Here is a 26,255-nt window from a genome sequence, read left to right as displayed (position 1 = left end):
TCCAAAGCAGAGAGTGTTATCATAAAGAACACTAGGAACCCAGGTACTGTAAGGCACTGTATAAGGACCAATATACTGTAGCTTAGCCACTTCAAAAAGCAGGTAGAGGTGCTTAAGCAGAGGCAACAAGGCTTGAGACATCACCACGGTTTGTGGGTGGACACCAAGGATCTCTGTGAGCCCACCTGGAAGAGGTTGCCCCGCCATGAGCATACACCCAGCATCGCAGGGAGAGACGGATCTGCTCTGGCTCTGGAGCCAGCCTGAGGCCAGAGCTCAGGGTGGGGTTTGCCCACAGACAGCTCGAGTTCGCTGCAGAACAGCCTTAGCTTGAGCTGTGCCAATTCCAGCAATCCTGTTCTAGTGTAAACAGTTATGTTCATGAGGTCAGATGGAACGGTCATAACAATGTCTTCTGGCCTCAAAGTCTCTGCACACAAAGATATCTTCTGTCTGGGCTCTGACAGGGGAATTCTGAGAGGCTAGGCTGGAAATTACGGGGTTTTCTCAAATTAGAGCCACACAAAACACAATATCAAGAAGAAAGAGATGTAGCTTGCCTACTGATGTTGCTATCTCACTATATAAGACAAGGTGGTGCGAAGTACCAGGAAGGAGGGGACTAAAGGAAGGGCTTTGGAGATGTCAGGGCAATGGAGCTTCCACAGCGCTCACTGTCTGGTTTATCACCTTTCACACTTTCAGGGGATGATGAGCATTTACAGCTAAATAGTAAATTGCAAGTAAATTTAATGTAAGAAAAAATTAATTTACATTATTTTCTATTCAAGTATCCACAAATCACAAGTTGTGAATGCAGTTCTTCAGGTATGTAGGTAAGGAAAAAATATAGGCACCAGTGCTAGAAAGCAAAACAGTTTTAACTGTTCAACTAGTCCATAAATAACCTCAGAAGATCTGAGCACATTTTTTGCATCCTATTGTCCTCAGTTTCAACACCGCAGGCTTTTAAGAAAGAAGAAGGGGAAAATTACCTTTTTTTGTTCAAAACACACAAGAGAACACATGCAGTTGTGATTGTTTGTAAGTTTCTAGGTATCAAAATCCTGCAAAGAGTACTTATTACGTGAAATTGCAAAAAATACAGATGGGATGAATTGTGTATGTGAAGACAACAGATGTGGCAAAAGACCAACTTGAAATCACTCTGAAAATTTTCTTGTCAAAATGCAGGGAACTTATCTGTAGTGTAAGACCTTTTTTCTGTGGGTTACTTTTACTGTTTCATATTTCAAAGCAAGAAAGCAAAGTAAGTGTTTTTTCAGTAGCTTTAGTTTCTATTCATCACAGAACAACCAGACCACAATATAAACCAAGTCAACCATTTACCGCTTATCAGGACGACGCTTCTGAAAGAGATGATGTCATCTGGAAGTGCCAGATGTCTAGCCAAAAAAAAAATAAATAAATAACACCCCAAACCCTATATTTTTTCCCTGTCAATTTTCAGAAAGTCCTCTGTGTATAATCCTTAATTATCAGATTTTTTAATATACTGTAGCATGAGCAAGCTAACAACATAATTTGTTAATGGCCATTCCTCACTGCTAAGTTCAAACGCTCACCCTCCTTCACGGTTAATTGACCAGTGATGGTTATGTACATTTCAGGCTGCACAGAGTGCTAACACAGCATGTTTGAGGGCACATTAGATTCCTCTGGAAACAAGTAATTTCAAACATCGAGGCAACTTCTGAAGGTTGTACTTTTATCTGTTGTTGCATACACAAACACAAGAAGAATATTTCTTACTCTGAACGTGACCACTAGGCAAGCTCACTGTTGCAATTTTAGATGGCTAAAACATTAATTTAGCTCCTTAAATGAAGATCAACATGTTTTTGATCCAAAATCTTCCAGGCACCGTTCACCACACTGGTTAGCCATTTGAAGGAAAAGGAATAGACTAGACTGGGTTTAAAAACTGAAACTGCTTTTCACTCATGGAGGTAGCCCATTTCACTACAGGTTAAGGAACCCCAACACCAGCCTGAGAAGTGAAACAGCCTGAGCACTTCTGTTCTTTAAATAAAGTATTTCAGATTCCAAGGCTAACATTTCAGACTTTCATAAACACGGAATTCATATTTTTTAGAAGTATAAAAATACACTGAGGGAAATGGTGAGTCAAAGGGCTATATTTTATTACACTTACAAATACAAGCTCTACTCTGCAAGATGCCCTACTAACTTGAAACTACTTAACAAGTAAAATTCTACCACCACAAAATAAAGTGTCAGAGAGAGAGAGGGGAGTGTGCACATCTTTCCTTTGATAGCCCCCTAAGGATAGTATCGATACTCATTCACAACTGTGCATTACCATCAATATTTCTAATACCATTTTCCATAGCAGAAAAACAGAAGGACTATTAAATTAAGAATACTATAACAGAAAATAAGTTAAGGGGCGATCACATCTTCTACTAGTCAGATTTTGTCCTTCCAAGCAAAGTTTGTGTGAACCTTTCATATCTCACAAGCCTATCATTTAATCACTGTAAACTGTTACTAGAGGACATTTGTTCATTAAGCATGGAACAAATTACTGAGTTTGCACAAGTTTTAACAATTGTTTGCTAGAGACCCAGTTCTCCAAATTATCTCAGAGCTTATGAATTAAAAGTTATGCAAGAGAACGCGACAGAGGTAATTCTCTGCACAGCCCTTCTATTTCAGGATATAAGTCTTAATTGGCACTAAATACTCTCTTGCTTCTAACTGGGAGAACTCATTCACTTCTGCTACTGCACATGCCTGTCAGTTCTCTTTTCATCACACAGTATGCAAAATATATACATCAAAAAGCCTCAAGCTCTTTCCTTCCCTTGATTTCAGTGTTACACTTTTGAGCCCAAAGAGCAAGGTAGAGAAGAGTTTCTAAAAGAAATCAGTAGTGTTGCTGGATTTCTGTGACTCATTTTTACACTGCAAATAGAAGAAGACCAAGACTCACATAGATAGTAAGATGTCTTTCCTCTGGTTTCATCTTATCCCCAGTGTTTTGAAACAAGTCTAAACTTGACTTAATGTACTTCACTGCACAAAAATATATAATAGGATAGAGGTGTATGATGTATAATGCACTCAGATGTCAGCTAACCTAAACCAGAAAAGTCTGAAGAACACAGAGAAATAAAGAGTCCAGCTTTGAGCAAAACTCTTCAAACAATATCAGATCAGTTCAAGCAGATAGGAGGAGAAAAAAAAGAATGACAAAGATCTAGAAATATGTGACCTGTTAGGAAACACTGAAAAATTATGTTTATTTAGTTTAAAGTAGGGAAAAGCAAGGGGAGATGTGAAACAGTCTTCAAATATGAAAAATCCTGTTGCAGAAAAGAAAATAAATCAACTCTTCTAGGAATACAGAAAAAATTAATGATAATAAGCATGGGGGGTTTCTGCTAAAATCTCTTTTCCATAGAAAATACAGATAAGCAAGAGAAAAATCACTTGGAGAACATGTGAAACCACCAACAAGGCAGATGCAGAAGAACAAGTATCAGTCAAGAATACTTTTCATTAGTTATCTTGCCTCTGGGTACAGAGATCACCAAGATGAGCTGCCCAGAGTATTCACAGCCCTAGTTTTTTAGTTCCATCAATGATTATAGATCTTCTTCATTCATGAGCATTTACAGTGGATTGCACCTGTTTCTTTTGAGTATTACAAGGAAGTAAACAATATTGTGCCAATAAAGCAAAACTCCTGACTTTTCCAAGACCAACTGGCAATTTTCCTTCATTTGACTGTACTACATGAATAAATAAGACGTGATTATATGATGGTGGACATAGTTGGAAGGTATCTTGTTATATTACAACTATTTGCAATGACAACTACAACAATAAACAGAGGGCTACTTAGCCAGAAGTATTTCACTGAATATGCTGATCACAAATAATCTACAGGTTTTAACTTAAAAGCAAGTATATTGCCTTTAACATGACTCTAATACGTGTGCTTGGGTTTTTTTCTTCTTGCAGATTATTATTAGTCTTGTAGATGAGGTAAGAAAAGCACTGCATCAAACACTATGTAGATGCATGGCAACAAAACAGCTGTGGAACTTGCAGCCAAGACAACAGTTGAATACTGCAAGTAGATGACTGATTCTGTTTACATATTAGATTTTTTTTCTAAAAAAAAATAAATTTTAATCCATAAATCAGAACTGAAAGTCCCCCAAATTATCTTGGAAAAACAATTACACTGATTGATAATATGATACATGGAAGTCATTGGTTTCAACACAAGCTGACAACCACCAAAAACTGGTGGTAATGCCAGCTGGTAGCTATCTTTTGCTGATCCTGAATGAAAGTCATGGCTTGTTTCAACATATGAGACAGCAAATATCACAGTGGCAGTATCCTCTGTAGAGAAGTCAAAACTACAGCCTTGATTTTCTACTCTACCTGCACTATGCTAAAACATCGCTGAGAAGGGAAGCAGCTGCAGCAAGCCTGTTTAAGTCTTCATTCACAATTTCTTGACCTTAACTGCCATCTGCTCTATGACAGGCCTGAGCTAGAACAGAACCAGAGCACGTCTTTCTTGAGGAATTCACCATCCTGTATTAGGAACAAGGGCTGTAAAAATTAGTCCTCAGCAGAGAGTAAGAAACTTTTCTCAAAGCTATTAGAGAGCAGTCAGGAGCAATGCTTCAGAACACCCCTCTAAGCTGTTTTGCAAACAGGAAAACAGAGATATTACAGTAGCACATATTTGAACACAAAATTGTATTTTTTTTTTACATGAATAAGAAACTGTGTCACAGAAGGAAACTCAAAGAATATGTTTCAGTAGAGGGGACTATGCTGTTTCAGAGAGTAAAACGTCATTATCTCTGTGGCAGTGCAAATTATCCATCTGTACCAATGAGTTTCCTGTGGTCTCTGCCTCTGAAAAGACAACATGCTTTCCATTATCTCAGGCACTGTGTAAGCTAAGACTAGATTACAGGTATAGATAAGTTGACAAGGTGAGGGAAGGCTACTGATCTCTGTAATTATGGCAAAGAAAATAGTAAAAGTTGAGATCGGTAACTGCAAACCTTGTGTATCAGCTCAGACTAGTAACAGGAACTTTGTGGATTTGCATAAATAACAGCTTTACTCAGTATATAAAAGACAGAAATATAAGACATTAAAATGCTTAGTTAGTTCTCAAAAGCAATCAGAAGGAAAGTCATCATGACTTTGTAAAGTAATTAAAGTCTGTAATCTAGTTTTTCCTGTATTTGTTTACAGGTCAAACCTCGGTGCTCTTAAAATTACTTATACTGAGAATCTTGGATTGAGAAAGGAACTGAACTGAAAGCCAGACATTTCAGTAACTGAGGCATTTAGCCTTATGTGTCAGTAGTTTTCATATCCATATCATGTAGTGTTTTCTCAACATCAGCGTTGATGCAGGTGCTCAACAGGAATCTTTTTTTCCCTCCCCTTCCTCTGTAGTAACAAGAATTATAGACTTGGTTAAAGTACTAACTGCAGCAGTATTAGAAACTGTATTACTCTCATTACACAGGAAAACGCAGCCACATTTGGCTGAACAGACAAGGCCTCATACTCTCTTACTCAGCAGTGACGTTTTGTTCAAATCAAAGAACATTCCTAAGCCCTTCCTGAATTCCAGCTAAGATTAGGAGGGCAAAGATCTCCATGTGTATTAGAAGGCTATTTGTACTAGTGTGTGCTGTGTGTTGTAAATGGGTGTGTTATCTGTGTTTAAAAACTAAGCTTGGGTGAAGTACTGTTTGATTTCTGTTACAAAAGGAAATTATACAAGCAACAGAAGTTTAGTTAGATCTTTGCTAGAAACAATACGTTTGGCACATGCCCCTTTCCTCTGTTCACTCAAGTCAAAGCTCAGGTGTCCTTTTTGAGAAAGGGGACTGAGTTTTGGACCAGATCCTGCTATTGGCATTTGACCCACATATACAGATTTCAGTTGCCCTGATACATGGATGGAATTGGTAAGCATGGATACCAAAAATTTGCTTTCTTTCAGGTATTCTGCAACTAAGATCATGTTTTGGTTTCTTTCATTGTAAAAATGAAATAATCATACCCTCAAAGGAATAAGGAATTTCAATAATTAATATTAATAGGTCATCTAGACAGTTTGGGTGGAAAGATCTTTTAAAAGAAGTGTAGAGAATTAATAACATGATTGATGTTCACTTGTTCTATTTGAAGCTATGTAGTTCTATCATTCTTCCCTTCCTACTGGTCAGAACTAAAAAGAATTAGAAATATTCCTTTCCTTGACACAAGACCACTAAGAGTTGGTAAGAAAATTCACTGCAGATATTGAATAAAACTCTCTAAAATGCACTCCACCTTCTAGCAACATTTTAACATGAAAATCTCTTTCCTAAATTAGGAAACAGATAAAACTACAGACAGAAAAACAGCACAAGGATATATCAAGGCTCCTAAAGTATAGTTATTACTTAGCCTTTGAAAAAGATCAAGTGACATGTTCTGTCCTACAACTACCTCTAGTATCATAGCATGGATAAAAGGTTTATACACAGCAAAGTGACAATATTTTTTGTAATAGAAAAAATATTGTTCCAATTCTTATTCTGAGCTCACTTTCAAAGATAACGTACTGTGCCAAAATATTTACTTTGCTCCTGTTTGGAGGAGTGCTAAATAATGCCTTTTATTTCGGCAACTGGGAAAGCACAGCATCAGGATAAAATCTCTTTTGTTCAAGTAGCATATCACTTTTGCTTTTAGAAAGAAAGGGACGCAACTTTTCAGATTTACTGCTTTCTGAAAAATCTTCAGTGATCCTGCAAGATGTTTAACCCAGCTTCTTCATGCTGTCTGCCTAAAGTGGATAGTAGAATCCAAGGTAGTTGCTTTTCCATAAAAAAGACCACTAGACTTCTTCAGGAATACTAATTCTCTCCTGTTGCCATCCTCTGAGCATTTCCTTTTCCCTGTACAGTGTTACTCTGAACTCCTCTTGTCTTGTTTCTTTAACCATGACTCTGTTTCATCATACTTGGTGAGCCTCTGAATATCACCACGAAAGCTCTCCCCACAAAGAGAATCACTCTTTGCTTCACCCAGTAAAACTTTTGCTTTAACAACATCAACTGAAAGGTCTGTACTCACAGGCAGAGCATTACCAGCCACTGTCATTCTCCCGGGGAAGGAATCAGCCAATCCTGCACCCTTCGGGTGAATCTCAGTGCTTGCTGAAATCTCCACTTCATACTGTCGTTTTTCTTCATTTTTTTGAACAGGCACTGAACTTGATCCCTCCTCAGTTGATTTCTTTCTCCTTTTTCTTCTGAAATATTTTCTTCCAGGAGAATGTTTATCTGGACTTAAGGGAGCTTTGGCAGGATCTAAACACTGCTCTTCCTTTTCAGCCCTCACACATCCACAGACATTCCCCATTTGGCTTTCTGTAACTCACAGTTGCACGGTCTCATTCATTCCAGAGTGTGTGTGTATATATATATATATATATATACACACTTAAATCCTCATCAGGAAGTTAAGAACTGCTGTTCACACTGTAATTTCTTCCAGACTTCACATCCATCCGCCTCAGTACGTAGCCATTTTGCTTATGAGAAATGCACACGCAATAAACTCTGTGGCACGGTGCCCAGGCAGGGCCTGTGTCTGATTAGACACTGTGGCTTATTTCTGGCCACCAATCCTCTTAAATAAACATCACTGCTTCAGCATTGGGTTGTAATGCTGATTGCTTTTCACAGAGATGACATAGCATTTATGAGCAATAGAAATTTCTCACATGCCTTTTAACTTCCCGTTTCACTTAGTAACTTAAGCAAGATAAAGCAGAAAAATATGTAGCAACCTTTGAAACTATTAGCTACACTCCAAATCCAAAAGCAAGGAGCACAGCAAATAGCAGGGATTTAGACAGCAGATTTGTTTTGCACTTCATATGTTTTTATTACATATCCAATGATCCACAAATGGGAAGATTAAACTGAAGGATCAGAAATTGCTCTGACAGTTTGCTGGAGGTCAAATTTTTATTTGTACATGGAGTTTTCATAGCAGCTGATGTGATTTTTCACTGATTTGTCAGCTATAAATAACCTGCTGCTTCACTGCTATCATACAAGCACAACAGCTTGCTCAGGGCAGTGATGCTGTGTATCGGGGCTGAAACTTTGAAACAGAGTCAAACCTTCTGGCAGATAAGGGTGAAACAAATCATAAAAGCTGATTTATCTAGAAAACTGACCTTAAGATTACTGTTTATAAAAATGGAGCTTTATCCTTCTCCCATGCTCCTGTAAGACATTTCTACGTAGCTCAGCCAAGAAGTACCTATGCCTAAAACTAGGCAGAAATACACACTTTTAAAATGCAAGCAAGTCTAATCTCCAGTATACTTCATTTGGAAAAAAATCTTTTTAAGCTTCCATTTCTTTTTTGTTATGGATATGTGAAATCAACTAAAACCAGCACACATCACCAAGGGCAGACGTGTATGATTTCTCATACTGAGAAAGAACTACCAAGTGACTTGCCAAGCATTATCAGGTGTTACCATTGAGTTTCCCAGGCTTATTTGGAAAGGAATTGCAATAACGAAACCCAGAGAGTTTATCGCCAGGGGCCAGTTCCACATTTTACTAACAGGATCTAGAATGAATAATACAGCAAAGAACCAGGATGTGCCTCCAAAGAATTTCCAAGATTACAGTTGCTCACTGTTGCTTACTCTCAGGGCACTGAGGTAAAATTGGACAGTAACGCTTAGAAAATCTGTAACACTACAGAATATAGAGATAGATGGGCAGTTATGTACATGCACAATGCTAACGTGTTTCTTTTCAAAGTAGACATTTATGCTTTGACTACACTCTTTCATTACCTCAATCTGTATTTGTAGCATGCTCAATACACAGATGCAGTTAGGATATTTACTCTCTTTACTGAAAATGAAAAAGCTGTATTCTAGGTAGCTTAGAAAAATTACTTTAGAAAAGTGACTTTCAGCTAAGGCCAGAGGACTCATTGATTTAAAGCACACTTCCACATGAGCCTGAGTTGGGTCCCGATGTGGCCACCCTTAATTAACAGAAAAATACATTTAATAAAAATCTTTGTGAACTACATCACTGTGTTTGTACAAACAAATGGCTTTCACACATAAATATATAGTTCTGTTTCTTCTCTCATCAGTAAAGATTATTCAGGACTTTGTAGTGAAACGGGCCAAGGCTAATTTCATTTCACACAAATATAGTTTCTAGTTTAACAACTAGATGTCTAAGAATAAGATATGGTTATAGAGATCATAGCATAATAATATTAAAATATATTAAAAAAAATACTGTCTTGGTAAAGCAGAAATTACATAAAATGTTAGAGACAAGGTGTTCAGCATTTGAGTGAACGACTGCAAGTCTTCCTGCTGTCTTACTGAAAATGTATCAAAGTAACCTACCACAAGTCCATTGCCAACATTCATCCTCCAAAAACTTCACAGGGGCTAAGAATTTGCTTAAAAATACTAGAAATTTAAATTTTCAATGCAAGTGTATATTTAAAATAATACACGAGCACCGGGGCTTCTTTATTAGACTATTTAACTGAGCTTTAGTGGAGTTGATATGTATTTCCTTTAAACTGTTTGCATCTGCTTAAGAGTCAGCATTATACCACCTTCTTTCAAACTGAAAATGTTCCTAAAGCACTCTCTGTTGTGCCCAAAGTCCTATAGATTCAGTGGTACACTGACTGTCGTAAAAAATTTCAAATCAAACCTAATTCAAGATAGGTCAGAAGAAACACATATTTTCATTTTACAGCTGACTATCATATTTTGTAATACAATCAGTAATTTACAAAGTCCCTGATCTTTCACATCCTCTTTATTAACACCTTAAATTTTGATCACTTCTCCTTAAGAGTAAGTAACTCAATTTTTTTAAAAAATCAGGTGGTTCTGAAGTAGAATTTAAAAAAACGAGACACCAAAAATAAAAGAATTAGTTCTGAAACACTGCTTATAAGACCAGTGCTCCCAACAATCCTGCCTTACTTCTGCACATTACAGGACATAGCTGGTATAACTACAGTAGTCTTAGAATTTAACCATTTCTAAATATTAGCTAGGAATAAATGCATTCCAAGTACACCTCTACAGATAATTAGTAGTACTTGTGCCTTTCTATATTCCTAGAAATAAGTCAGAAATATGTATTTTTGAGACTCAATAACCATTTTAACAATACTTACCAGCTGTTCCACAGAAGGCTATCAGCTCTCTATTAACAATTCCTTCTGCTGTTCCTTTTTTCCCCCATGAACCAAATAGTAACTTTATAGTCACTTTAACTTTCTAAGTAACTTGAATCAAAGTGCCCTTGAACCCAAGAAAAGATCAGAGACAACAGAACTGATAAAGTGCTTTTTTATCAGTTGTGGGGTTTTTTATATAAAAACCCTGAGCAAAATAAATTTCCACATTAAGGGAAGATGGAAGATAAATGAAAGTGTGAGTAACTAAAGGCAAAATGACCACTTTCAGCAAACTGAAATTCTATAAAGCAATATATCAAAAGGAAAGAGATAGAGGTAACAGGATTACGCTGCAGATTCAGAAGAGGAAAACTGGGATTTCTCCTAAAACCTGTCTGCTAGAGCATAGACAGGTGATATTCTAAAGCATCAAAAGAGACTACCACTGAAGCCTATGAGAACCATCACAACACAGCAAAGACCACATCAAGGGCTTTGTCTTAGACATCTGACTAGACCTGAATGGAAGCTCAGCACTAGTTTAAGCCAAAGATCCAGATGATCAAAGCTGTTAGAAATACTAGCATGGATTGTTCTGTTTCTTTTTTTTTTCTTCTTTTTTTTTTAAACAAAATCCCCAAAGATTCAAGCTTATACCCACCAGTGCTGCAAAGTTTTATGGGGAGATTAGTGAAAAACTTTTTCTGGCACAAAAAAGCCCCTAAGAAGTATAATATGAATAAAGGATTAGACCAACCCTTGTCTGCAATTTGACCTTAGAGACTGCTTAATCACAAACAAGAGGTTAAGATTAAGACGTGGCAAACAAAAGATTAACACTGAGACATGAAATAGCTCACACAGAATTGTAGGGGTTTGCATTTAACCACAGATATTTGTAATTTGTCAAGCACATCTGTGACTGGGAAATGCATTATGTTCTTAACATGGGACAGGTGCATTACACGTTATTGTGGCAATGTTGTTGAATATCTATATTTGTTAGTCTGCAAAATGGTGAGACCATTCATCCTTTGTACACTGCTAATTTATACTTTATCACCGGTCTCAAATAGTTAGCAATTATTGTAAAGGAGAAGTTATTCTACTTTGTCAATCAAATCATGCTAGGTGTCTTTTATCAAAAGCTTACTAGGAACATATTTCAGGTAGCCTTGTACCTAAGATCCCTTTCCCCTCTTTTTTTGTGTGTTTATGCAACACAGCAAAAGCAATGGAGCATTTTGCATAAATGGGGCGTATCATTTCATGGTACTAAAGCAGCATACCAGATAACCAGCAAGCATTCTGTTGCACAGCCCTAAGGTCACATGCAGAATGACAGAGAGATAAACATAAGCCAAAGAGAAAGTGAAAATTAAAGTACACAAGATAGAGAACAAGGGAAAAAATAAAGGCTTGCCAGCACAAACAATTATAATTGGAGCTTTTTGAGCTGTACTGGCAACCACTCCTCAAACTCTGAAAGAGCTCTTCAGCTTTCAGCTACCAAGTCATAACCATCAGCAGGAGAGGTTTTATATCTAGTGAGATGGCTTACAAAAAGAGGAATTTGCTCGTTGGCAGTTTTATGGCATTAAGGACTCTTAATGCTTCTCACCCTTTCTGTGTTTCAGATGAGTCCCAGAAATTCCAAGAACTCATTTTCTTACTTGAGGGTTAGCAAGTTTGGTTTTTTTAATAAATTGCTGAAGAATTCCAGAAGAGACAACTAGGAGTTCAGCTGAGAAATAAAATACCATGAGAGTATACTCTACCAAATGCTGAATGGTGGGGAATTCTGCCACGATAGCTAATGATGGGTAATTGCAGCTTGCAGTCGTTTGAAAAGAATTATCACCAATTTTTAACAAAATTAAATCTTCCTAAAATTGTGGTTACAAACAGAGGACAAATGATTCCATTTATAGCTGGTCATCTCCAATGTCATCAGTGAAAATATACTGGGTGTTGAAGGAGTCCATTAGAGTTTTACTTTGGATATTTATACATACAGCTTATGATTATACAAAATACTGTAATCTGATTTAGCATGTTCTACAGTGCCAGGAAAATAACTTACAACACTTACTACATTATGAATCTGAATTTAAACTGAGCCACATATTATTACAAGCATATTAAATGCATACTTTGAAAGCTTGCCTAAATCCTAGTAGCATACATGTCTTGGGGTTTTTCAATATCCACAGGACAAATTATTTTACAACATACTCAATAACATACTCAACAAACCACTGGATTTTCCATTCCACCTTTTCTGTATCTTTTACGTAATTACTTGGGACACAAAAGAATGTACAATTTCTGGACTTGTGTAACTGCAGAAGTCAGTGGTGTAACTCACAACAACATTTGTATTTATGTAATCATGGGTACCAATTCACAAATCTATAACCATCTTCAGACATAATTCAGATGCAAGAGAAACATAATCCTCAAATGTGTATTATCTTTTATTTTTGTTCATCATGTCTTTCCCCTAAATCATTCCTAAATTCATTCCAATAATCAGAGGCATTTTCTATTTTGAGGAAATATTATCCTCCAGATCAGGACCATGACTCAGAGAATCAAAAGGTCACAAACAACAACCAAAAAAACCCTGTGGAATCTTGACTACTTCCCAGATTGCAGTGTTATTAGAATACACATAAATGATGTGCAACAGAGCCAGTAACATCACACAGAAAACAGTTTCTTATGCTCACTGAGAAATTATTTACTTTTGCAAATGCTGAAAAAAATTTAAGGGGTAATTCAGGTTAATACAACACAGCACAGGTGTCTACATATTCATGTTTACATGCTAGCTAGGTTTTGAACAGACCATTTTATCCTCTGGGGCAGGATTTGGTTTCTTTAACATGGGTTTCTGGAAACCTTTGAGATATCCTCCTATACCCCAACTGGCCTCCAGCTACACGTCTGGTGTCTCATCAGAGAACTCCACATGCATATCCTGGATAGTCTAGCACACCTCAGATATCACTCAAATGCCACCTGTCTTTAGGAAACTAAATCAAAAGCCCTAGGGATCTTGTTAGTACAATCAACCGATTGAACAGCAATGTTTTACACCCTGAACCAGAGACATAAGGAGAAAGTCAATTAACCATCTAGAACATTTGCAACACTTAAAACTACCTGAGATATCTACATGGGGATAGCATATACAGCACAAGACCTATGGAAACCTGCTTCCCACTGCATATGGTACTGGATATGATGTGTCATGTCAGAACACACTAAGCATCTATGTTGGACAACTGAATAGCTCCGTAAGTGCTCTAGGCATCTACTTCAAGTGATTAAAGTGCTCCACCAACCCCACCCACCATATTACCTAGCCCTCCAGGTGTCAAATCCACTGCTAAACATGTTTACCACCTTTTAAGAAGCAGTTTATTCTGCCTGCTCTGTCTCTTCCCAGATGAGAGTGGGTTTCCCATAAGACCTACGTCATGTTTCTCATACTTGCATGGCTGTCTCATAAATCTCCAATGACAGAGATGTTTATGTTTAGTTAAACAGAAGGAACTTCTAATAGCTATTGAGCTGTATAGACTAAATCTCAGATTATTAAACGTTCAGATTATCAGATTATAGGGACAATTTAGACACTTAATGCTTAAGAACATAGCTCCCCATAAGCACCTGGACTTAGGTGTCTTAATGTCAAACTGAATCTGATCGCAACTTTCCTGATAACTACAGGATTAATCTATGCATGCTACATTAACAATACACAGTTATTATCATAAAGGTTTTATCTCTTTGTGCAGACTCTGCCATTAGACTTTTCTGTTCAGATTTTTACCTCATTTGAAATCTAAGACAAAACAACCCATGAGGTATAAGTATACACATTCTTCTGAACTTCACATTCTGAACCTGAATTGACCATGTACAGGTGTCAATGACTGACACTAAATTACCATATTATTCAAAAGAAGTGGTAGAGCAGTAAATGTCACACAGGCACAGACTAGTGCAGAAGGTGCCCCTTATCTCACTTTACAAATCCCTTCTGCACTCAGTGTAGGCACTGCAGCCATTAACAGCAAAAAGACAGAAAACACTTTTTGTTAAAATTCTGTTCTCCAGTTATTTCATATGTACTAATGAAGCTTAATATTTAGTGAAGAACCACTACTCAAAACTATTTTTTCACAATTTTTTAAAGATATTATTTTTTAAAGATATTATTCTGGTGTACATCAAACACAGCAGAGGAGAGGCAATCATCCCACTGCACTCAGAATTGGTGCAGCCTCACCTTAGGAACTGTGTGCAAGTCTGGGCCCCACAGTTTACAAAATATGCAAATGTCTTTGAATGTGTCCAGAGGAGAAAAGCAGAGCTGGTGAAAGAGCTGGAAGGCATGTTCTAAAAGGAATGGCTGAGAACTTTGGGGTTGCCTAGTTTGGAGAAAGGGAGGCTGAGGAGTGACCTCATTGCTTTGTACAGCTTCCTGAGGAGTGGAGAGGGAGATGCTGAGCCCTTCTCCCTGTTATCTAATGACAGGAGGCGTGGGAATGATTCAAAACTATGCCAGGGGAGGTTTAGACTGGACATCAGGAAGCATTTGTTTACTGAGAGGGTGGTCAGACACTGGAACAGGTTTCCTAGAGAGGTGGTTGGTGTCCCAAGCCTGTCAGTATTTAAGAGGTATTTGGAGAATACCCATAGCAACATGCTTTAATTGTTAATCAGTCCTAAACTGGTTAGGCACTGTATGTCCCTTCCAACTGAAATAGTCTATTATGATAGGACTGTAAGATCTGAATTATACTTGCAGACATTTAATTGGCAATTATTGTGGTCAGGATATAGTGAAGTAAGTGTGTTTCAGCTACAATTTAAATGCTTCAACATATTTCATATGGAGCTGGATACCTTACAGGAGAAAATCCTTGTTACACCAGCTCACTGAAACTAGTTCTTTTATATAGAAGGTTTTCCTTTTCATTAATTTTTACAACTGTAACTAAATAGTAGCACTAACTTCCACTCCTTTTTATAAGCACCCAAAATTGTGTTCGATGTCTTGTGCTTCAGCTAGTGAGAGAAACACAATTTCAATTCTGCAAAAACCTGTTAATCAAGTTCAGAAAGATAAAATAAACATCAAGTGAAGGCTTAAATTCCACTAACAACAGGAAGTTACTAATAACTTTTATTTCTTAAAATACAGCAACATTCAATCACTGCCTAATTCTGTAGGTCATACTTAAATCTATTTAAACCCAGTCTTTTTTTTCTCCATATAACCATGTGGAAGCAAAGACTGACACAATCAGGGGAGCTGAGGGAACTCTCAGTCTTTGCTACTAGTGAGTGGCTAGTGGTTTCTCCTTTACCCTATGTGCTGGGCTGGGCTAAGCTGTGCACCCTGTTTAAACCAGGGCCCCACTGTCCCTGTGCATGTTTCTGCTCCTCATTAGGATCTGCAGAAAGGCACATTAGATCCTAACAGCCTTTCTGTTGTTTTGGGGGTTTTTTAAGAAATTTTTTTTCAGTCATAAATCCAGTGTGGAACATTCTGAAGTGAACCATGCTTCTTCTGTGTGATAGTGTAAATTTCTGATCTTTTAAAATGCCAACACCGCCTGGAGTTTATCGCTAACAATGCTGCAGTCACTAAATGGGAATTATCTGTCATCTGAATTACATCATCTACAGCCATGGCCATTATGAAAGCCTCATTTTGAGGAGCAATTTAACACCACACACTGTAAGGCTGCATTATACTGTACACAATCCCGCCAGTGTACAACAACCAGAGTGCCACCTAGTGTGACCCGCACTACCATCACCAGGGCTAGAAACAAATGCTGACACGCTAGGAACTGCTCTAAGAGGCTGAAAGCAGTGCTTGCTAAAATACTAGAATCAGTAGAGAAATTCAGATCCTGAATGGAAAAAAAAGTATTTAAAACTTTTCAATATACTTTAATACACATCAAAAGAAGTCTATACAATAAAACAAGACTGGTTTGTCCAATAGCTGGAAGGAATACATCAATTATTGTCTTTAATTATGTTCAAAACTGAAGCTATTTTTCTCTCGCTCCACAAACAGGAAATTAGCAGACAAACAACATCTTGAGGTTCAGTTTACATCATAAAATAAGATACATCATCAAAACCTTCAAATATACATTAAAGAAGAGACATAATCTATGGAGTCCTGTCTAAGTGGACACATTCATAACTGTATGCAAGAATCTGACCAAAAACATACTATCAAGCAAAACTAGGCTTACCTGAAAGTGCAAAATTATGGTCCATATCAACCCCAAAGTCAATTTGGGATTCCCATCTGTTATATCATCATTTCTGATGTTAACCAGTTTCACCTGCCATTGCAGAAAGAAAATACAGAGAAAATTGAAATAAATATGCCACAAATACATACTGCGTTACACAGGTATGATTGTAAAGGATGCACTACTCACTTCCTGAGCCTCCTCTGCTGGTTTTTTTTTTTTAATTCTCAAAAGCAGAAAGGAATTGCATTCTGGCTTTAAGCAGCCTGCTAGGAATTGCTCTCTCCCACTCACATTGAACTGAGAAGATCATCAGCTGTCACTAGGCCGGCAGATCTGCTCCCTGTGCCAAATACCATTTACCTCCACTCTTGTCAAAAGGGGAAGGTATGACAAAGCAGGGAAGGATAACAAGAATATAATGATCTGTAGCTGTTGTATTAGTCCCAGGGCAGTGCTAATCCCTGGGAAGTTACCACTGCCTTCCTTCCACCCCACACTTTTTGGTGCCTGAGTAAGAATTCAGCAGCAGGAGAACTGGCCTACTAAAATACAATGGTCTGGCTTGATAAAACTAAGAATTTAGTATCACATTTAAATAACCAATGGCTTAATGACAACAATTATTATCACTTCTGATGCTACACTCAATCACAGTGCTATAAACAAGACATGGTTAACAGGATGAAAACAAAAGCTGCTATTATTGCCACTCCCATAACCTCACACTCAGAGTGAGTTCAATAATTCCATTTTCTTTGTCATATTTTAATAATTCATTTAATTTCTCTATTTGTATTATGTATCCATATAGTCTAGCAGTTAAAAATGACTCAGCTAAAAGGCATTTTATGCTGACATTAATAAAGTTACATGCACATGCTTTTGAACATATACCCTGTTATCAACTGAACCAGCAAAAGCATGTCCTCCTCTTGATTTGCAGACAAAATCTTAACTATTCGGAAGGAAAAAAGTGCCAAACCACTCTATCTGCAAGAAAGACTGTGTATTCCACAGTCTGTTCTGATCTATTTCCCAACTTAGGTTTCAAAATTGTCAATATGTAGGATTTGTCTGCCCTACAGTCACAGTAAAGCACTGGTTTTGGAGGTTATACAGCAAACCTCAGCAAGTTACCTGCAAGTTACAGATAGTTTAGAAACACCTACCAGAGGGCTGAAACTTTAATCAACTGCAAGTCCCACCGACAATTTAGCAAGAAGACCAAAGCCCTACAAGCATTTTGTACACTACAATACAGTCATCTTCACAAAACCACAAGGCTAAAGAAAACACAAAAATCCTCAGATCACAATCAACAGCTGTGTGATGGGGTCTTGTGGTTCCCATCAACAGACATGTTCATAAACATGGAGGTGATTTGATCCTGTATCTCCTGCATTTTAACATACTGGTCTGTCATGCATAAATAAGGCATGGTGCAGCACAAGTGCTGAGGTCTTGCTGCATTAAAATGCTGTTGTGACCGTCATTTCAAGCAGCCATTCATTTACTTTGAAGTGTTATTTGTTCAGTGGCTCACTTAGGTTAACAGGAAAAGTTTGCTTTGAACTCAGCAAAGGGGCACTGAGTTCTCAGTACACACACACCACTCAGTGACCCAAAAGACAAGTTTGCAATTTCACTCAAAATACAAAAGGACATCTGGTTTTATAACCAAACTAAGTATCTGGCTATGGTTTGCTAATGCATATTCTTTCAAACCTTTGAAGTAGCAAATAATTTTTTTTTTTATATCATCTATCAAAAAGCGGATTTTCAGTGCCAACTCATTGGAATGGGATGGGATGGATAGGGGGGAACAGTTTTTCCTTCCATATTTTGGATATTTTTTTTAATTGCTGTTTTGTGAAGGGAGAAAGCAAGAATCCTGTAACCATTTAAAAGAAAATTAAAAGCAGTAGCAGAAAACCACTTAGCAGTGTGGATTTCAAGTGTCTGGCTTAAAGGAGATACAAGACTGAATCTTCCACAGCCCAGGTAACTCTTCTGCCTTTCTACGTGACCAGTTTTGCTTTCATCAGGATCGAGGTTTGAGAAGGTTTTCCCAAAGCAAATACAGTCAAAACAAGGAACTCCTATACAATGTTCTGATTTCCTTGAATATGCATTTTGCACTGTAAATTAGACCTTTAACAAAACTGCATACCAGATAGTGTCTGGGCCGCATGAAAGACAATTAAATTTACTATAAGCAGCTCCTTAGGATCTCACACATAATTTTCTCCTTTTTATTACCATATATCACACAGAGTATGTTGTTATTGCTCAGAGCAGGGTGGTGCAAAGTTACCTTTGCCACATCTCTCTTATCCATCTCAAGTATGACATAAAGCCAAGCCTACACAAGCAGCTGTTACACAACATGCATAAAAGACGAAGTAGGACATATTTTTTATTTATTAGCTACAGGTGACAAAATTTTTATGATTTTTTTTTTTTTAATTTTCATCATACCTGGCGTTTTTTCAAATAGTCAAGTGCAATTTGGACGTTCTGGAGTCTGTGGAAACGCATCCGACCTTTTTCTCGGGGCTAAAATTGGAAAACAACAGTTGTGAGATTTTCTCATCAGATAAAAGAACAGTCTGATTTAAAAGATACCTTGTAGAACATTTGAAGCACTGTGGTTTTAATGAAATCAATACCTTTGGTGGAAAAGTGTACTTTGAGTATTTTTTTTTAAACTGTAGTTGAAGTTTTTTAGCACAGTAGATAGCAAGAGAGATCAGTGGTCCCCAGCTGCAGCTTTGATCCATGCAGGCTGATAACCATTTCCTGTAAAGTACTATTAATGCCAAGAGGGCTACTACCTACAGAAACTAAACTGCAATTTATTATTATAAAATACTCACAGTGTATTAAGCAAAGCAAAACATAAGTAATGCCATGGACCTTTATATTGCTCTGAAAAACTCTGTGATGGAAAAGCTTACCTCTGTATGCAACTTCATGACTTAATGGTATGAATGCATAATCACTGTGATATCTATACATATTTATTTAAAGCATCTAATAAAGACATATCTTCCTCCAAACAGAATAATACAACACATACAGTCCTAGAGTGTAAGTTTAAACTCTTGACTTGGGTAGAATATTTTAAGGAGTGAAAAAAACTAAGAAATCACTCTTCCCAAAACAAAGTCAAAACCATCAAGAAAAAAACTGTAAAATAAGCACAAGCGGTGTGTTAATGGAAAAATGGCAAAACTGCATGCAGTTAGTGTAAAATTACCAAGAAGAAGAATCACACAGAAAATGTATACTTAGCTGTCACAGATCAGCATGGGATAGCAGTTAACCTTATATCATCAACATCATATCCAAATCCTTCTATTCTTCCTTATTTCAGATTTTTCACAAACTTTCACAGCAATAAACTGAAGCGGACTATAATTGCTAGAGAACAGCCATGAATATGAGTATTTCCTCAGATAATCACTGTGAAACACACAGATAAGCCCAATCCTTCCTCAACTGCCTTTTTTTTTCCCCACTGTGGAGTATGAGATGCTTGCCAAAAAGAAACAGGGGAAAATGGAGCTGAATAAGAAGCAAAAACTGAAACACAGAATTTTAATTTCCATTACAGAATCTTCTATTTAGCCCCTGTTTTTCACACCAATAGCTCAGGATCAAGCATTGCAGCCCTTGCTATCAACTAGCTTCCACACCAGGAACAAAGGACTGGAGACCTGGAGCTTGGTTTTCCACAACAAAGGTGGTGTAATAAATCCCAGTCTATATTGTTAGATATAGCATCTCAGAGGGGAAATATGTTTTGTTTAAAGAAGTGCAGCCTTTTGAGTTATGTTACACTCCAGAAAAAAGCACACGAATTCCACTGAAATCACAACTGCAACACAACACACGGGAGCCAGGGAGGCACTCAGGCCCTATGACAGCAAATTGCTTTAGCAAATGCCAATGATGCAAGGTCTAAAAAGGCATGAAACAGCTCACTTGGACTAAAAAGCACGTGGTGTTTTACACTTTTTAAGTAGATATTTCCCTTCTGGATGAAAAAAATATAGTGAAACAATAATTCAGTATTTGTTGCGAGAAAGATAAACTCTGCAAACTGTCCATGTTCTCAGTAACTACTATACAAAGCTGTCACTTAACTTCTAATCTCTCTGTTCTAATAAAAATAACTATTATACATGGTAAATTCTAACAAATAGATCTGATCTGTGCATCTGAATTTTCTTATTTCAAGATATCCAATATTATGCCACATACACCATGGGCACAGTAGACTGGTGCTTCTAAGTAAGACAAATTGATATTTTGCTATTGACTTCACTAAGAAGAGCGTTCAAGTCTGTCTAAATTACTTTTGCAGGTTTAAAAAACAGTCTTAGTTTAACAGAATTATTGTAATTTCCTATCTATTATTTTAAAAGCTTATAACATCTTGAAAGCATTGTCCAGTACACATTTGCACCATGGTTTTGTACAGTTTAATCAAAGAAAACAAGTAAAAAATCTTGAACATTTTCATGATAGCTGTTCACAAAAAGGCTGAATCAAAATTTGTCTTTACCATACCTCCCTCATAAACACACATATCCTGGTTTACCAACACTATTTCTTTTGTCCTTTCTACAGCCCAGCACTGCAGCACACCAAACTAAGAATTTGCATTAGCAGACACCACACTTCAAACACTACATTAGTACAGTTACGGGGGTCAGCACCTACCCCCTTATCCTCATCCTCCACATCCTCATGCTGTTCATTTGCGCATGCTTCTGTTGAACTCACCAACCGTAAGGTCTTCAAAAAATCTCGCTCTCTTGGCTAATGAATATAACAGACGGGAGACAGGACAGCAAAAACACAAGACAGACCACAAATGAAAAGAAGAGCATGAAAAGAAGAACATAATGAAGAGAACAAATACAAAGCAAGGGAAGTAATGCTCACAAAGAAAGGAAATGACACCTGAGGAGTATGTTAGACAATTTCAGGGACATTTTATCCTTGTTATTTGTCAGTTACTCCCTTTAATGCAAAAAGATATTAAGCATCCAATACTTGTTAAAACAAAAATTGAAAAGAAAAAGAAAGAACAGAAAAAATAGTGCATTACCCTATTAAGAAAGGAAGTCACTCTGACCACAAGAAATGAACAGATTGCATTCCCCCACAGAATTCACAGTAGTATATTTTACCAAGAGAAATACAACTTGTGTCTTTGGTATCTGGTCACAGATTACAGAAAATATCAAAGAAACCTTCAGCAGTCAATACACAAGGAGTTAACAGACAGAGAAAATGCATAAACAACAACCTGGAACCATGGCATTCTGATCTAAAAGCTTACCAAGGTGTCTCCAGAAAGGACTTCTAAAAGTGAGATCAAGTTATGTCCATCTCTTAGGTCTTCATATAGGTCATTCACATGCTTTCGAACCTGCATAGAAAAATGCAAAAATTAAATACAAGATTCTCATTTACACCTGAGAATTCACACTCATATTAGTACACATCTTTTAATATACAGATAAACCTCAGATACCTCAACATTGTTTTCTAAGTTTATTCACTTTCATGACAAAATTTACAAATCCAAATCAATTGTAATAGGCAAAGTTTACTTTTACATCTGAACTCACACGGTTCTATCATACTTTATATGATTTTAATGAAAAGAAAAAGAAAAATAGTATGAAGTTACATGTAATGAATGCATGTAGCAATGAAAAAAATCTGACAATTTAAATTATGTCAGATACCCACCTCCTAAATAACGACAACTAAGACAACAATAGCTAGATCCAATGAATTGTAAAAAAATACACACAACACATACCATCATCATGCACGTTCACTGCAGTCAGGCCAAAAGCAACACACTTTCTGGCCTTAAACTTATTACTAATCAAAGCATACTATCCACCAATTAATAACATGTATTGTCACCTCAGGTTTCCCAGTACTTAGTTTTCCCAACTCACAGATCTACGTTATCCACCATACCAAAGAAAAACGACATTAGGTTGATCTAGTGAAGCCAAAGACATGCACAGCCCTTCCCACCTGCCGTGCCAGTGGCAGAGTTTAATGCTTCCTACACTCAGCACCACCCTACCATGAGCACACACCAATCCAAATGATACCCTCTTGTGGTGTCCCCTAATCAATGGCCACACATCTTCAGCACAGGTTGAGCAGGCCTGATAACCAGCAGACTCTGCGAGGCTAACCACAAGTGAGGGAGCAGGTACAATGACAAGAGACAGCCAGAAGCCCTAACTTTTCTGACAGGCACAATAAAGCTGGGATGTGTCTGTTCACAGGCCAACTTCTTGTTTCTTAGCATTAGCTTAAATGTAGCTTTATCTGAAATATTTTTAACAATTTCATCCAGTAGTTCTTTGAATGTGACACAAAGGACCTGATTTTTCAGAAGCAGAGATTTTTGACGTTGCCAGACAGGGCAGAGGTTGAGGGTTTTCCAGCTATAATTCCAGTGTGAGTTCCCAGGTGTTCCCATTGAACCACTGGACTCAGAGCTTCCTAAGCTTTGAGAGGATAAAATGCAACATCAGAAATTGTCTTCTTTATCACTTCTACTACAGATAAGCTGTACTTCCAATATGAGATCTATGGGACACTGATTGCCAACATTTCTATGTATATGATGAGGGCAACAAGAATTGACCCCGATCTCTGGCTTTATACAAGAACTCTGTTTACCCGACTTTCAGGGGAATTTCTAGTTCCATTCTGTTGAATAAATAACTGTCTTCATACCTAAGACTAGTTTTGTAAATGCTTTTACGTTCTCAAGTTTTCTTACTCCAATTTTTAAACATGAAAGACCATGATCTTAATTGAGAATAGTATCACAACATATTTATGCTTGTGCTGAAGGCTAGCCAGAACAAGTAATTTAGAAGATTGTTCCATAAAGAATTAAAACTGATAATTTTTTCCAAACCATTTATACAGACTCTGCATATATAGTCAAGTTACAATGCAATATTCTTATATATATACATAGCTTTACACACTCACATACATACCGTACCATTTTATTTTTAGTTATGAATTTTTTTAAAATCCTGCAAACAGTGCAAAAAAAATTTCAAGAGAAAATTTCTCTGGTAATACTGAAATACTGTTAAGCTGAACAAAGAAACAAAGCAGGTGCTCTGCTACTACATCTGTGGTGAAAGGAAAGGGAAGCCATGTAAATCACCAAAGTCCCTGATACAAGATTTGATTATGATAAATGCTTAAAAGATGAAAAGCACAAGGGCCTTTAATTTTTAACCCAAAACAGTTGTGACTTTTTAATTTCACATTCAAAGAACTATGCCAAACTGAGTGCTAGACTCTTTCTCATAAAAATAGGCAAAGTTTTTTTACGATAAACCCTGTGAGAGGGTTGCCCACTTCGTCACTCAAGACATACCACTCTCCACTTCCCTTTGGAGAGCAGAATCCCAAGCCAGAGCAGATTCACAGTACAGGCTGGTGGCCAGAGGGATGGGAGGACATCAGGTTAAGGACAAAGGAACGGGGTGTGCATCTGAAACACACTGCACCAGCACAGCTGAAGAACTGTCTGTGCAACACCAAGTCAACGCCTACACTCTTTTCAACGTACAACTCAGGAGAACTGGCCAATGTGCAGGTATCTGAATTGTGGGATGAGAAAATATTACCATTTCTGGTCTGTCTGCTTTTATTTTCCATTAGATGCAAGATGTCTTGCTATCCTGCTAGTCTGTCTCTCACAGCACACATCTGTAGGCATTCTGTTTGTTTTTTATGCTCTGAGGTTTCCTAAGTACTATAGAGACAATCATCTTCCCAGCTTATCTTTCGAGAAATCACGGACGCTTCAGAGATGAACTCACACTGGCTATGAAGAAACTGGCATAGAGCTGTCAACACAGGAAAACCAGCAGTACACCTTATATGTCTGTCTTAGTTCTGCCACTGGCTGACACTTACTGTGAAGACTAATTATTTAGGACATACTACGTCAGTCATCCTGGTACAGCACAACATAACAAGGAATTTCTTCCATGACTCCGAGCAGCAGATGTGCAACTAAAAATATGTATCTGGGCAACTGATGTGAGCAAGCATGTTCACTCAAAGCAACAGATTACTTCTAAAAGAAGCATCTTGTGCTTCTCAAGAGATCCTTCACTGCCACTTGAGGAAAAGCTTGCAAAATCACCTCTTCTATCACTTAGGCAACTCTTGTCTCTCAACACATATAATGAATTCTTAGATCTTGAAACTAACAAGAAATATAACTATTTCATTACTCCTTAACTGCCATATTTAGCCTTCTTCAGAACAGACAGTAGCACAAGTACTGGATGTAGATGGGGTTCCCTGGATGGATGTGAGATCTGCTGACCCCATGGTATTTCATAACAGTTCTTGTGGCTTTCCAATAAAATCGCAGAATTGTCAGCTCTACATTTTGCAAGGTCCACATGCAAAGTAGGTTACAGGTTGCCTCAAGCAACTTATTGCAATATGCCCATGTGAGTGTGGTAGATTTGATAATTTGGGCATGAAAAGAAATTCTTTAAGGAAGAAGTGGGAGACACCGAGTGGCTGAGGGGCATCTGACAAAATGGCTTCATCATTGAAAAGAAGACAGAACAAATGTAAGGCACTCTTTCAGAAGTGATTCATCTTCTGATCTTCATCTTCTGGTATGTATACTATATTTGTGGGAAGGAAAGCTCCATTCTCCTTGACAGGAGCATAACATATTTTCATATCATCCCTTTCCAGCAAGCTTAAGCTTTGCAGTCTAGCCCTCGGGAATCTCTGTGCTACTGCCAGTAAAAACCAGCTTTTAAAACTGTAGCAGTCACAGAGCTGCAATCTTGCCCCCAGACCCCAGTATGTGAGGCATTTGACAAATGAAGACTGTGGCGATGGCTGCCACTTCCAAAAGCTAGCAATCTGACACCCCACATAACTCACACAGCTTTATCTCACTGTTCAGCTGGCACATCCAGCTCTTCTTACAATCAAGTTGCTATCAGTTCCACCCTTATGTACCATTCTGCTTCTGCAGTAAAGTACCTGGCCTGCCAGGCTTAGCTTCCTCCTCAGGGAGCTGGCATCGCAGCACATGTCACCACTGCCTTCAGTCTGCCTGGTTCTTGCTCCCACCGACAGAGAAGGAAGATGTGATTCCGTTTCCTGGTCACACCTCTATGGCTGGTTTATGTTTAGGAGTTGTGCCACTTGGCCTCCACCTGCTTCTCCAGAAGGACTGAGGTTTGCATAGGTCCTGCTGGCCACACCCTCACAGGTATCTCTCCTGAATACCCTTACATATCTCAAACAGTCCCAGATGCCCATGCTTAGTAAACCAAACTTGACCTTAGTGATCTCTGGTTTTGCCACGAGTCACAGCAAAAAGAACGCATCCTCCACAGCAAGCCTGTTTCTTACAATTTTTCTTCATATTATTAGTTGTGTTATGTTGACACTAGAACAAAATCTACAGTTTTACACACTGAAAGCAGAAGCCACTCATGGTTATATTGTAGAAGGGAAGGACTGCCCCTTCTGCTTCTGCAAGCAAAACCAGCTCGGTCTTGACAAGGACACATAGCAGATGCACATCACTCTCTCTAACACTGCCATACCTACTTT

At 37.8% G+C, this 26,255-nt stretch overlaps 1 protein-coding gene across 17 annotated transcripts in view; it reads right to left on the bottom strand.

The window, feature by feature from the left end:
• The window catches only part of DST (dystonin), a 301,419-nt gene that overhangs the window by 167,634 nt on the left and 107,530 nt on the right, over positions 1-26,255 (bottom strand). For 13 of the 17 annotated variants that reach the window (XM_050316395.1, XM_050316379.1, XM_050316384.1 and 10 more), the window contains 4 exons: positions 21,934-22,023; positions 21,309-21,407; positions 19,059-19,136; positions 16,575-16,667 (listed from right to left, as the gene is read on the bottom strand). In XM_050316395.1, the coding sequence (XP_050172352.1) occupies positions 16,575-16,667; positions 19,059-19,136; positions 21,309-21,407; positions 21,934-22,023 (360 nt within the window). The remainder of the gene's footprint in view (positions 1-16,574; positions 16,668-19,058; positions 19,137-21,308; positions 21,408-21,933; positions 22,024-26,255) is intronic. The other 4 variants (XM_050316390.1, XM_050316392.1, XM_050316393.1 and 1 more) reach the window with 1 other exon arrangement.

The sequence above is a fragment of the Myiozetetes cayanensis genome, unplaced genomic scaffold (genome assembly GCF_022539395.1).
Source record: "Myiozetetes cayanensis isolate MyiCay16 unplaced genomic scaffold, myiCay2020 scf2-11, whole genome shotgun sequence".
NCBI lineage: Eukaryota > Metazoa > Chordata > Aves > Passeriformes > Tyrannidae > Myiozetetes > Myiozetetes cayanensis.
This window is presented reverse-complemented; position numbering and strand designations above follow the sequence as displayed.